The 15,002-nt window shown below is 47.7% G+C and overlaps 1 protein-coding gene across 7 annotated transcripts in view; it reads left to right on the plus strand.

Moving 5' to 3' along the window:
- Window positions 1-4,451: 4,451 nt before the first annotated feature.
- LOC1271242 (slowpoke-binding protein) overlaps window positions 4,452-15,002 on the plus strand; it is a 45,201-nt gene continuing 34,650 nt past the window's right edge. For 6 of the 7 annotated variants that reach the window (XM_061654614.1, XM_061654616.1, XM_061654618.1 and 3 more), the window contains exon 1: window positions 14,025-14,109. Coding sequence is in view for 1 of the 7 variants with exons in the window: in XM_061654617.1 (XP_061510601.1) it covers window positions 14,053-14,109 (57 nt within the window). In the remaining 6 variants the exon portion in view is untranslated. Of the gene's footprint in view, window positions 4,601-5,821; window positions 6,100-14,024; window positions 14,110-15,002 lie in introns of those variants that run through there. The other variant, XM_061654617.1, reaches the window with a different exon arrangement.

Below are 15,002 nucleotides of genomic sequence, written 5' to 3' on the forward strand. Positions count from 1 at the left end.
CTCATCCATAATTCAGTTAACCCTTTTTTTCTTCTTCTTCTTTTTCGTCAACCCCTGGCGCCTTACAGCCTTTGCTTTCGCTATCTCCACTTCATCATCGTTGGTCGCCGAGCGTGTTACAAGCGTGTCTTGGCACACTACAATAAAGCATCGTTTTAATTAATATTTTATAAGCCACCAATTAATCATACTTATCCCAGCAACAACAACAGCAAAAAAGAACACCACTAACGGTAAAGATGCCGATCGTACCGATGCCGGCTTCTGCCCGTGTCGTAGCGAGTTTTGGAAAATCAATTTCCTTCCGCTTTGGGAGCGCGAGACACACGGACACACTTTTCACGCCACCGAACTCGGCCCAGAACGTGACGAGTGATACGGTCCGTAATGCGATACGGCAGCCAGCATAAGGTGCGGGAATGGTTTACATTATTTAACATTAGCTCTCGCAGGAGGACGGAAGAGGAGGACGGTCCCCCTAACTTGCCCGCCCAGACGACACACGGTGGAAGAAGGAAGCACAACAACAAACGACAACGCCACCGAAAAAGACCCACAGCGACTCTATTTGACCGAAATGATGGCGCCATGCGCCCTGTTTAGTTTTAACTACCGATCGTAAACTGGCAAGAGCAAGGTAAAAGGCCACCGTGGTCGGCCGTGGTACGCCACAGGCCGATATTTTCTGACAGAATGCATCCCGCCAGATAACCTTAAGCTCATTTCCTACCGCTTGCTTGCTTAGCCTTTATCTCGGTAGCTCATAAAATCGAAGCTTACCTGTACTGCGGATGGAGGGGTTTTTGTTGCCCTCAGTGCGGCACATTTTAATCCTGCGGGATATTTAAAGCAGCAGCTGCAGCAACCTGCCGTCAAAGACGCAAAAGGTGAAAAGCTTCCAGCACGGTAGTTGTGGTAGCCATGGCAACACCTTTGCCAGGTGGAAGGTACGTAATAAAGTGAACATTTGTGGGCAACGACGATGGAAGCGCCCATAGAGCAGCAGTGGAGTGGATTTTTTCTCTTTTAAAAGCAAATTACTCATAATAGAGAAGCACATTTGAATGGGCGAATGGGAGGCAGTACACTTGCGCGTAGAGAAGAAGGTTTCAATGTGCAACTATACGATGGAGCAAAACAATAAAACCCATAATTTCACATGCGAAAGCATTATGAATCACATCTACGAGCACGTGGAACCATTCTTCCAAATGATACGAAACAACCAGTCTGCTCGCAACCGATGGATACACTCAATTTTTCAATTTTCCATGTACTTGCACACTCATTCTTACGGTGCTTGTGGTAGGGCAAAGTGATATTGTGGACCATCCGCTGGAAGCATACAGCACTTCAGACTGTGCTTTAACCCTGTTGAAACACTTCGGCTTGTTAAAAGGCACGTAGAAAGCATTCAACAAACTAGCAATGTCATTCCAATTGCATACTTTTAGGCGGTTTATGAGTTTTGCACGTTTTAATAAGCATTTCAGTAGATTCTTTTGAAAATTCGTATTGTTTATCAAAAGGTTCACAATTTTGATTATTCGGTAAGCTTCCATTTCCACTCTAAGACATATCAACCAAAAAAAACTTGATAAAGCAACACCACAATAGCGTACATCTCCTGTGGGACGCTTTTTTTCTTTCTTGCTGATTCTTTCTCGCCAAACCAAAAACAAGGTACAACTTTTTGTGGATAAAAGAAGTAAAAAAAGAAACAAGAAACATGTGTCTCCATCAGAGGGAGAGACGGAGAGAGCGAGAAAGAGTAGAAGGAAAAGTTCTTTCCCGAACAGTTGCTGAAAGAAAATTCGTAAGAGCAAAATAAAGTGCTTGATATAACATTCCCGCCACACCGATCTGCCACCGATCTGGCCGAATTATAATACACAGCACTCACACGCACACACACTCTCAAGGTACGTGTCCCTTGGTGTACTGGGCAGGGAGAGAAGGGGGAGTGTACCATTGACCATAAAAAGAAAGCTCAATGATAGCACTGGAACTTGGATGGCATCAGCAGCACACACACACACACATGGTCGCTCGCGTGTTATGTAAGGCTGTGAATGTACACTTGCCGCAGGGGGGGCGCATCGGTGAAGTACTGGTCGAGTCGGCCAAAGCGGCCACGAGAGCTTCCCGATTCTCGATTATGCAAGCAGCCAGCCAGCCAGCCAGCGAGAAGAGCCACTTCTTGCTTTCGTGGCCGGAAAGTAAAATAAAACAGCGCCCGTTTCCTGTCTCCTCCAAAGCAACAAAACAGCACGTATATCGGTTACACGATCGAGCGAACCGGAATGTGGCAAGCATGGAGTGCTTTAGGGAGGTTGAAAGAAAAGACAAAAAAAAACAAGCAAGACCTCCTGCTACACACGAACGAAGTGCTCCTGCTGACGTCAGCGTCTAAGAACGCTTGCTCCTGCAACCTGGTGGTAAAGCGGGCGGTAAGTGCAGGGCAGGGCAGCTCGCCGTGCTGGGTCATCGGTCGGTTAAGTGATCGAATTCCACCGAGAATTCGATTATCGATTGTGTGTGTGTGTGTGTGTCGGTGTGTGCGTATCTGTGGTATTTATATCTACCCACTTGCGGCTGTTATCGCAGGTAACCGCTGGGAACTTGTATGATGAATGGCTGTTTACGGTTTCGTCATTTGATGAAATTTAATTTAAAAAAAATGTTTCAAAAATCCATCTAATCCACATCCTACTCTCAAAATATTCCACTTGTTCCGAGCGCAATCACGACAGCCCTCTGGGCCAAACCGAAGCAACGAAGGGCAATAACCCACTCTTGATCGGCTTAACCCAGGCGTTTGTGCTCAACACCGATGTGTACATGTGCCTGTAAATAATTTACAAATAATTATGCATTCTCATGGCAAAGCATGTGGCTCCGCAAGGGCTCCGTGTGCCCTGTCCGTGAGGTGCAGTGAAATTATGCGCCCAACGAAGCTTACACCGTTCACACACACGCGCTCCGTACGCTTTTACAGAGGAAGTTTATCTTCCTGGAAGGACTTGGACAAAAGACCGACGAGCGAAAGAGAGAGATAGGGGGAGAAAGGCAGACATCCCATAATCATTCAATCATACATGCGAAGCCATGCAGGATAATACAACTCATCGCCAACGACCTGTCTGCTTTGATGAAGCAATCAGGGCTGACAGGGCTTGCTTGGATGGGCAGACAAGTTTTTCCAAAGCAACGGGCGCTTCTTACTCGTTGCGGTGTTGCGGTTGAATAACTTTAGGCGCTTAGCTCCCCGAATGTACGCCTAAATGTATGCAATCCGCTGTGCAAAAAGGGGCCTATTTTTTGTTATTTTCACGACGATTAGGCCCGTTTCCACTGGGGAGTGTGTGGGTGTGTGTAAGTGGTGCGGTCGTTTCCATTTTAAAAGAAAAGAAAAACAACCAAACAAAGAAAACGAAACCACACACAGGTAAAAGGAAAGCTTTTCATAATTTTCCACCCTGTTGTTTTTGTCTACCCTTGCTCTCCCCTTCCGCCTTCCTTGCTTTGTTGTCCGGATTGTGCTCCTAATCCACCTATTTCCTAGTCATTACCATTCACAGCTCCACAGCTCACAATTTCGTTCTCGTTCCACACTCATCACCGCCTTCCTGCCTTCCTTTCTCTACTTCTCTATCTCTCTCTTTCTTTCTCTCTGTACCTCGAACGCTCATTCTCGTGTAGCTGATTATGTTTAAATCGGAAAATCGCATCTTTACGAGTTCCCTGCTCGCGGTCCACCCACTGCAAACAGGTGCATTATTTCGAGTTTCCGCATCTCCTCCCTCCCAACCATACCTATCTCCCCTACAGTTTCCTTCTATTGTACGCTCGCACTCTCTCTTTCTCTCTCTTTCTCAACCTATACGCCATCCCTCTTTTTCAGCTGAAGCACGAGCGGGAGCTAAAAATTGCGTAAATGTGTGTCATTGTGATAAACCGCCAGCACCAAAAAAGGGGAAAAATCTTGTTTTCCCACCATGAACCATGGTGATAAAGTAGCGACTGGCGCGTGCACCGCGTACGCCTACACGCTGCTGAAAATGCTGCCAAGAGAGAGAGCAGAGAGAGAGAGCGAACGAGATTGGCTCGCTTGAGATGAACTCTCCGCAAACAAAAGAAGGCGATGCGTCGTTTTTTCTTCTGTGCTGTGCATGCAGCACGTTTTGGAGGGGAAAAATAGCACTCCGAAAGATGCCTCTCTGTTGTTATGAGAGCGTGGGCAACGGCATGCTTTTCTCTCTCGCTCTCTCGGCAACATTACCCAAAAAAAAAAAACTCGTGCTCCTTTCATATTCGCTCATGCGATAAAGGGATGAAGCTCACCCGAACCCACCGCACGGAGAGGATTCATCTCCGTGCTATAAGCTGGCTCAGGAGCGGATTCGCTCGCTCTCCCTCTCCCAAACACTAACCACACTTGATGATGAGTGAGGAAATTGCCGTTTTTCCTCAATTTAGGGTAGAGGAAAATTCGATTCCCATTCAGTCGAAGGGAGAAGCTATTTCGGAGTGCACGTACGTCACAGCACGGTTGTTGCTCACGCGGAAGTGTCCGAAAGGAGTTGACGGTTTTGTGCAGGTGCAGTTTTTTTGGGTAGTGGGGAGGATCCGTTTTGCATGTTAGACGTTGGGAAAAGGGGCGAACAAAAAACCGTCTCAAAAACGGACTGTAGAGCTTTGTGAACGCCATTTTTACTAGCAAAAAGTGAAGAAACTACCATCCGGACTCTGGGTGTGCTGTGTTGTGTGTGGCTGCCGTTTTCGTTGGCTACGGTGCCGAAACGCACATACGCACCTACACCCTGTGAGTAGGGAAGCAGCTCCAGACGGTCGAAAAATAGGACAAACCGGGAGCTACCACGGTACAGATCGGGTGTGCAGCCCGAAAGCAGCCGAGAAACCCAGATTACCCGAGCCCCGGCTGCTTGGAAGAATGAGAGCGAGTGCAGGGGAGTGTGTGTGTGTGTGTGTGTGAGCGTATGCGTGTCTGTGTGCGTGAGAGAGAAAGAGAGAATAATAGAGAAGGAAGATACAAGTGCGTGCAGGGCTAATTGAGCCGGATACTGCACAAAAGGATTAAAGGGACGGCACTTTACGCTAGGCACTGGGTCGTGTTTTTTATTCCCCTCGCCATCATCACCCTCAGTGGCTTCTTTGGGAAGACTACACGCACTCACACACACACACACACACACACTAGTGGAAATTATAGGGCAAAATTGGGCAGATTAGCGATTGCCAACGTGTACTCGGGCATCGGGAGGCATCGGAAAAGCGATAAAACACCTTCCAGCAACGTAACGCAAGAGAAGGAAAGTTTGTGATGCGGGCGACCACGCTTACTGCGATGACGAAATAGTGTGTGTGGTGCGTGCGTGCGTGTGTAAACAGAACAGAGGTTTCGTGCTACTGCTACGGAGGGAAAACAAAGCAAGCCACGAAATAAGCAAAAAAAAAGGAAACAACTCCCGAGTCAGCAAAAGGGCAAGCAGTAAACAGAAGAGGCAAGCGTCGCGTGGGTTTCCCTCTAGCGTGCTCGGTGTGTATGTGTGTGTCTAGGTATTTATATATAACCGTGTACGTGTGTGTGAGTGTGTATAATTCAAATTGACGGCAAACAAGCAAGTACACCGTACGCGGGTCTGTGTGTGTGTGTGTGTGTTGGTGGAAACTTCGTACAACGTCATCAACCTTTAGGGAAGGTTGTTGCGTTTCGTTGTTGTGGGTTTTCCATCTCGTTTTTCCTTTTTTTTTCACCCGCTGCTACTACTGCCGTCATTACCTACGTCATTACTTGCAGCGCAAGGAAGCTGATGTGTGCGACAGAAAGTGTGCATTTGTGTGTGAGTGCATAGGAGTGTGTGTATGTGTGTAAGTGAGTGAAAAACAAAAATCGAGACACGAGGAAAAAACACGCCTAACGCGGCCCTGGTGTCGATTGAAAGTGTTCGCCCAGCTTCATCTCTGGCCAGAGCAGCCCGCTTGAATCCAGCGCCGCCAACCCACCTTCCTCCCACACACACGCGCGCGGCTAAACAACAATCGCTCTTTCAAAGGCGGGACGGAAACGATGCCAAGGTAAAAATTTATAGCCACTCGTGTTGCTTTGCCGCACACTTAGCCACGCGAACGAAAAAACCTCCTCCGCAATTGAATTTTATGTCTCCTCCCCGCCGCTCAATCGATGTGTTTTTCTTTTTTTTTTGTTGTTGTTCGTACTGATTACCCCCAGGGCGTTGGGTAGAGCAGTCTTTTGAGAGTATCTGTATTTTTTTTTTTGTTGGTAGCCATCCCTTGCCATTTAATACACCGGAAATAAGCAAGAAAAGAAACCCATTTTCTTATCGCGCGTGTTCGCCGTGTTCGCCTTTCCACTTCCGGTTTTTGCCGTCGTTCTTTTTTGTAATTTTATGTATATGTGTGTGTGTGTGGGGTTGTATCATCAACCCTGTTTCTGTTGCTACTCAGCCGCCACGCTTCACTAATGCGCGAAAAAGCCTGTTGTCGTTTGCACGTGCTTTTGGCGTAACGGTCGCGCGTCGGGACGATAATCTTGATACGCGAGCGTCTTCTACTTTCCCCCCTCCCTACCCGGCGGCGGAAGGTGTGTGCACAACACTATTTGCATTTTAACGACACGCTGTTGCGCTGCGCTGTTGAAAACAGGCTCGAATGCCCACCGGAACGGATGGCTTGTTGCCTACGATGCCGTAAGATTGCAGCTATTCAGGCGTATAACTGAGTGGAACTTTCCAGAAGGTAGTACCATGAGTAGTAGGCGATGATTGACTCTTCTATCCTGTTGGCAATTTAATAGTGCTTATTTCGCATTTTTTTATTGAATGAGGATTTTTGAGCTTTCAGTGGGAAATGGTTTAACATTCATATTCACGCATTGATGTACTAACAATACCAATGTTGTGTCGAAGTGAGAAGTTCATCCATCATTCAAGAGAACCTCATAGTTGTCCCTCCACAGACACAGCCGAAATTGGCTTTGGAGTTTCAACTATTGTTATTCCCTTACCATCCCCGGAGCGTGGTGGTCCGGATTTTCCGGGAGCAGACAATCCATCCAACACCAGTCACCGGGATCAACGCGTGAGCACGGTTCGAGCCAGATCGCACCAGATCTCCTTCTCCAGCCCTGTCTGCTCTTCCGGGTGATTAGTTTTCAATAAACGACGAGCAAGACTTGCTTTCTTCAATGCCATCCGCTTTTCGAACGCGTTGCAGGGGCGCACTTCCCAACCACACTTCCCGGAAGGACCCGAAAAGCCTCCGGGCAATCTTTTCCATCTTTTCCAGTGCAATCAATCGTTAAATCACGACCTACATCACCGGTTGCTAGGAAACACCCGTTGCCCGGGAAGGTAGAATCCGCCGTGACACGTGACACATTTGGCAGGGATTCGGATTCGTATTAGAAATTAAATGTCACTTGCGTTTTCAACATTTGCTCCGAAGCGCCGGGCGAAACGACGATGATGCGTTCGTATTTAGGTCAACGTCGACGGGGGGGGGGGGGGGGGGGGCCGAGGATGATCATTTAGAAACTCATCAAATAAAAATGAAGGCAAAAAATCACTCACACTATCTGTTTGCCTCGCTCTCTCTCTCTCTCTTTCTTTCTCGCTGCTGGCAAAATGGATTCTGCCTTGCTTTGGTAAAGAAACCCCTTGAGAACGAACACACCAAAAGATACGAATGCAATACAATACATGCATGGTGGAGAGTTGAAATTTCATCAACACCACCACCACCACCACTGCTACGTAATGCTCTGCCAGCGGCACACGGCGAACGGCGTGCACAAACTAGGACTGTGCATTGATTTTTAATTTGCATCTCATTCGAAAGATACGAGCGAACGTACGAGCAAATGGTTTGCTTTTTGTGTTTCTTTTGGAAGCTTATTTTCCGCCTTTTCCGCCTTCCCACCCTTCCCCAAAGAGGGAGACAATTGCTGGGGTGCGTTGCTGTGTTGTTGACACGTTTATTTCAATCGCTCGCCGACAAATAAACGAATCATCGCCATCAACCCCAAAACCCCGCGCCACAGAGAGAAAGAGAGCAACAGAGCAGCGGAGCGACCAGATTGTGCGTGCATAATCTAATAATTTCCTCCCACCTTGCGCTTTTTTGCGCCGCCGTGTTGAACTTTGCGCTATGTTGAAAGCAGCAGCAGCAGGGAAACTTTAAATCGCTGCAACGCTAAACTCTTCGACTCGGTGTTTAGAACGGGGGAGGTGGAAATTTCATCCAAATTATAATCCATTTACGCACGACTTCATTAGCGGCGGCAGCAACTTTTCTGCCGTCTTTTTTTTTTTTTTGATCTGAGAATTATTGACCGTTCGCTTTTGGGTGGAGAGGCGAACGATCTCAAAACTCAAAACAAACATGCAAACATTTTCCCATAGAGCTGACGCGTGAAATAAATCTCGCTGTTCGCAGTTGTCGCTCTTCGCTTTATAATCTCTTCCACCGTTGGCTGCCCGGTCTTGCACCAAAAGGGAAAACGTTTGACTAAAAATCAACCCTTTTCGGTATTAATTATTATTCCTCCTCGCGTTTGAATCCGCGACACCGCATGGGCTGCGTGGGTCGATGGAAAATGTTGGTTAAACTTTGCTTATCGTCTTTCTCCGCTTCCATTTTGCGATTTGTCCCTTTTCTCTGCGCTCAGTGCGTGCGTTGGATGGATTCTTTTTTTCTTGTGATGTGCTTAAAACACGATCGAGAATGCAGAAAGAAGGCAATATACAAAAATCAACATAAAAAAAAGAATAAACACACGCACTGCCTGCTCTCGAGATGCGCCATAATTACTACCGAATCGATCGGCATCCAAAGGGGGACACAGAGAGAGAGAGAGAGAAAGGAGCAGCTCCGAACGGTGTGCTGTGCGGTCACCGGAAGTATGACCTTTCTCTCGGTGGCAGTGGGCGCATCGGTTTCGAGGTCACAGTGGAGGTTAATTATTTCCAATGTTTTGATAAACCCTTTTTCGGGTTGGGCCGGTTTTTCCTCGACCGACTGCTCTGGGCGGCCCGGGGTTTGATTCGAATGTTATGATTGAATGGCCACGGGTGATCAGCGTTAACAAGCTTATGATGTTTCGTGCGTTTGACTCGGTTGAATTTGTTTTATTCATTAGCCGTTGTTCACCGAATCGTTGAGTGGACCTTTCGTGTCCTGGAGGGGGATTTATATTTATATACAATGTATTCTTTGTGTGTGTGTATGTGTTATGAATATGTTGAGGGTATTCAAACATTGTTTAAATTCTCCCCATTAACAGTCTTAATGCATTCGATCAGTTCAATCGAATGAGCAAAACAAATAAATGTTTAATAAATCCGTTTTGCTACACGCATTGCATGACTTTGGGCGATTTGTGACGCAAATGCGCCTGAAAGTATGCAATCAATCGTTGACGATACAAACAACCACTTGCATCTTTACGCTCAATGCACATCGCCGCTTACTTTGATGCACTACTTGACGTGTATAGTGCACCATAACATTTCTCTTAACCAGCTCCACCAGCTCAGCTCAATGGCAATGACGCATGCAATCCGCCATTGCCCCATTTTCCCCAACACTTCATTTCCAACCAGCCCAGCTCAAGATACGGCGCAGTAAAGTGAAACGAAATGATTTCGCGTAAAAATAACCATCACAACCGCGTTACTGCTGCTGCTGCTGCTGCTGATTCCAATCGAAACCGACATTAGCGCAAAAGTGTTATTCCACCCATTGGTCCATTGCATTATTAACCGATTCGATTCGATGGTGTAATGATTGATTGGTTCTTGCCTTTGTAGCTCGCCGTGCTCATGCATATTGGATGACATTGTTCGACCGTTTCGCAAGCCGCTCGACCGGCCGCTCGGCCTTCTGCACGCGGGACGCACAAAACACTGCAGACAGTTTCCACGATGAACTTCGGCACGCCCGCCCGCTCGCCCGGCCAAGCATTCGGTCAATAATTTATGCTACTGTGTGTGTGTGTGTGTGTGTGTGTGTGTGTGTGTGTGTGTGTGTGTGTGTGTGTGTGTGTGTGTGTGTGTGTATGTGTGTGTGTGTACCTATCGCACCATCGCGTTGCTTGCCTTGTGTGCGGCTTCCTTGTGGCCTTCCGGGAGAGCGGGGTGGTTGTTTTTTTTTTTTTTTTAATTCCACCGAAGGCGCCAGCTCCGGATAAAAATAACACAGTTTCATTCAAGTCGATAATGATAAGTGGAATCGAAACGCCGTTTCGTTACTCGAGGGAGGGGAAACAATGGAATGGGCGATGGGACTAAGGCACCAACACGCTTACAAGCAGGCTTAGCACACACACAACAACAGCTCCAACGGTACGGCACCACGAAGCACACAAGAACCGACATGCGAACGGGTGCCCTCGCGATCCTTGCTGGACGGTCTGGCGACAAAATGCGAGCGCATAAAAAGCCAACCTTTATTGTTCGATACATTTATTCAACAGCCGGCCAGCTCACTAGCCGTCGCCCACTATTTCTAGCGGGCGCTGCACACACATAAACTCGGAACATGAGGCGACCGACCGACCCCCGAGCGGATTGAATGACGGACTCGGCATATAAATTTAGATTTGAGCCGGAAGGAAACCAAGGACAGCAAAGCGCTAAGGGGCAAACAAAAAGGAAACGGCACCGAAGCGATCCGCCGACAGTTTGCTTTTCCTCTCGGTGGCCCTCTTCTTCTTCGTTCAGCTCCCTTTATCAGTTTAATCGAGTGTTCACTTTGTTTTGCTTTTATTATCTTCATCGTGGCCTTTACAACCGCCCAGCAAGAAAAGAAAAAAAACCGGAGTCAGCCAAATTCAAGTCTCAAACTGAAGGGACAACCGATGGGACAAAAGTTATGGCGCACAAGCGCGCGACCGGTTGTTGCAGCAATTTGGTCCTTCGAACCGGATCCGAATGTGACAGGAGGGAGGTGACAGTTGTAGCGTCACCATTGCGTCGCCACTGTGACGCCACCTTGACGCTTCCGTACGTTGTTTACCAATGTGTGTGTGTCACTGTCTGTTGGTATCTTCCAGTAGGCTGTGCAAATGTGCGTTGCTACTGTCAGCCTCGATAAGGTAGCTTTATTGCCTGTTCGCGGGCATGCTGTGCGCGTACGCATCCTACGACATCCCGCCCGCCCAGCTGACAAGCTTGTTAGCGCTCGACAAACAAGTTGTTAACAGCATAGTTTTAGCAGGCAGTACGAATGCGATGCAAAGCAATTTGTGCTGTACAGATTGCATACTTAGCTGCCTTTATTAACACACAATCACGCACCGGACTGTGGAAAATGTTGCTTCCCAACCCTTTATATATACCTTGTTTAACCTGTCAACGTGGGAAAGGCCACCGGGGACCAACCATACGCTGTTGATGTTTATTCAACTGCTTTGTATGTTTGTTTGTCCATTTGCACGAAAGAATGGACACTGGAAATTGAATTCCAAAACAGCAGTTGTTGACCCAATTTACGTCTTCTGTCCACTTTGCATTTCTGTCCTCTATCTCTCTCTCTCTTTCTATTTGTTTCCGTGCGCAATATCGGACCATCAAACTGGCCATCGATCGTGCAGTTGCTGCATGGCACCGAAGTTCACTGAACCACGGTGCTGCAGCGACAGGGTTCGAATGAAATATAAATCTTCTAAATTGCATCCTCGCTGCAAATGGTTGCAGGTCCTGCTGAACGGTCACGGAGCGCCTGCTGCTGCTGCTGCTGCTTTACGGTACGATCGATTTACGGTCTCCGTTTGCCTTGTGTCAGTGATACAGATACAGTGGGTATGGGCCAGACAGCAATTCCATAAATCGTTCATATCGCACCACCAATCCCCATTGAATTATACGCATCCCGGCAAAGGCAGTGTGTGTGTGAGTGTTGCGCTTCACATGCGGCGGATCTAATTAACGAACGGTCTCAATTAATTTAACGTTTAATGATACAATTGCTGCGACATTGGGCCCCACACAATAACCGGAAACAGCCCAAACCTGTCACAATAGACCTTCAGATGTGCACCGTTCCGTATCGGCTGTAGTTCCAGTTTCCCCGATAGAAGTTACATCAAACAAAGCAGCACCACCACCGCACGTAAGCCGACCATCCGCTAGTTTGCTATTGAATTTCACAATTTAATTTCCAATCAAATCCTCTCCGTCCTCTATCACACGGCCCGACTGCATAACCGAAGCCGTACAATTACATTTACAATGGTCGCTTGATGGTCACACACCTTCCCTGCCTGTCCGCGAAATCACGGTCATGTTTGTTACGAAAAATTGCCAATCCACAGCCCACATCGCTTTCGTTCTGCTTTCGTTTTCCCCACCCACCGTTGACTTTTCGTCTTTCATCGGCTCCCAGTTCGTTCGCTTCAGTTCGTTCCAATTACAATGACAGAGATTTTCACACTCACCACCACCAATCGCCCACACACACCCCCCAAATGTCCAACCTGCCCCACCAAAGCCAATCCCATTAAGTGAGAACACTCACTCTCTGTCTCTCTCTCTGTTCATGGCTTCGTCTCCATCACATTTTAAGCCGTATAAATCCGTTAATGCCCCACGACCATGGCGCGTGAGGGCTCCACGTTCGGTTTGCCCGGTTTGGCTCTAAAATCCTCCACCCCACCCTCACTCAGTTCCTTCCCACGCACGCCAGGTTCGTCTTCTAGCGAGAGTCTCTTACGTAAGCCCAAGTAAGCGAGGCGAGGCGTACCACGCATTGAAAAATCTTCCCAAGCTCCACGACCTGCGGTGGACCTGGGAGCTGGATGAAGGAGTCTGACCACGGTGCAAATGGTGCGCGAGCACGGTCGGTCACTCAATGGCGAGCTGACGAGGTGAAGGCGCTGAATGCTGGGCCAACTCTCCCGTTCCCGTTTCGCACGCCCGCCACTGAATTGCGTCCTAAGCGCGTGCGAAAGCTTTTGTTTCGAGCCATCCCTGTGCCGGTGCTTAAAGCCGGTGCTAGCCGGTCGCTAGTAAGACAGCATTACCACCTGACCGGGCATTATCTAATCAAAACCATCCACCACCAGTTTCTACTGCCCAAAAATAACGGGCTACGGTTTGCGATTCGTGTGACAGTTTCAATCATTTGGTCGGCGCACGTAAATCTTGGGCTAACTGGGACGGAAATCCCTGGTGAAAACTAAAAGAGGGGTAAAAGGACATGAAAAATGCAGGGTTTTCTGGAGTAAAAAAACGTTAACGTTTTGGAAAATTCTAATTAAATTGAATTAAACATAGAGTAAAAATAACAAACAATGAATTCAATATGAGTTATATAAACGCTTTTAAAATCTCTTCGCAATCATGAATGACACTTCGCTCAAATATTCCATCCAAAGCTGAAGGTTTCAACGCTGCTAAACCCTGCTAAACGCGTGCAGCTGACAGTTGTCGTCTAGTGCGTTTCCTTTTCCGCCCGTAAAGGGACCACCGTGGCACAATGCTTATCAGATTGAACCAGATCCTCCCGACCATCCGCCGGCACAAACAAACGCACGATGGCAACCCTTCTAAAGGGTGCCATCACCATCACCAAACCAAAAACGAGCCCCTTTTCCCATGGAGACGCCTGGTCACGCGTATGATGCGCTTGCTGGCTGCGTACTGATCCTTCGGGCACCGTGTCAAGGGTCATCCATCGGATCACGTCCGAGCGGAGTGCTTTTTGAGTGCTCACTCTGAAGGGAGGGCGTGAGTTCGTACATTGCCCCAGAGTACTGTAGTGTATAATTAGAGATAGATGAAGTGTATTGTCAACAGCGAGGTGTCATCTGATAATGAAAGCATCTGTAAATATCGCTATCGCATAGCGACCAGGGCGATTGAGCTCGTGGCAGAGCGGGGGGAGGAATATAAAAACACGTCAACATTCATATCAAAACATGACTTTACTATTTACTACGCACGACTCACACAGTCCATTCTGCTTCTCTTGCCTCGTTTCAGGTCAACGTGACTTTGCGCTTGAAGGGAAATGAAAGTTGATTTACACCACAACAATAGCTACAGCTCATCGCCGCATTTTTGGGTTGTAAGTATCCCAGCAACAGACAAATTCTCGCCGGCCAACTTCACATACCACAGTCCACACCCACACACACACACACACCACACGGTCATTAATATACTCCACCATGCAGCACAAACACCTTTCCCTGGTTCACCATTCACGCAACCAAACATTCATTTTGCTCCGGTGATAACTTTTCTCCCGCATTTTCCGGCAACTTTTTCGCTTCCATCTGACCCTTTTTTCTTCGTCTGCAAGTTTTGCTGCAAACCTTTCTACCGTGCAGACCAAAAAAACGTCACCATTCTTTTTAGCCTCCCGTGCGTGTGTCACTGTGTCACAAAAGGAAGCAGAATTTATTACCACACCGGGCAGATCAAACGTTCACCGGGGGCACCGGAGCTCGAACTTACTTTCACCTTCATCATCGTGCCTTTCCTTCATTTCGCACTCCCAGCTTTCGGTTGCGCAAATTAAGTGCAAAGTTAATGAGCTCCACGTGGCATTACGAGGAAGTAGTTTTGGGGGTTTTTTGGGGTACAGGCGAGAAATGGTTCTCTTTGGTGAATGATATCGCTACCTTTAACCATACTGACGCAGAACCAGAAAAGGCACACACACACACCCGGTTGAGCTCGTTTGCTTTGAAGTTTTAAGGTTCAACTCAGTCGCCCTCCTTTAAGAGACTTTTTGAAACACATTATTTTCACTGCTCAGTGTGGGAGAATTGAATTATTGCTGTGGCAGGTAATAAACGGACTGATGCATGATGGATGTTTGAAGCATTCATCACAGCATTGTTCAATGTTAGACATGAAATTTCCCCCATCCCACAGCTGCTCAAGGCATTAGTGTACGGCAACTGTGTAACGCAACTGATACGTTTTGCTGTGCGGATTGCGTGCTGTTAGGCA

Source organism: Anopheles gambiae, chromosome 3 (assembly GCF_943734735.2).
Source record: "Anopheles gambiae chromosome 3, idAnoGambNW_F1_1, whole genome shotgun sequence".
Taxonomy (NCBI): domain Eukaryota; kingdom Metazoa; phylum Arthropoda; class Insecta; order Diptera; family Culicidae; genus Anopheles; species Anopheles gambiae.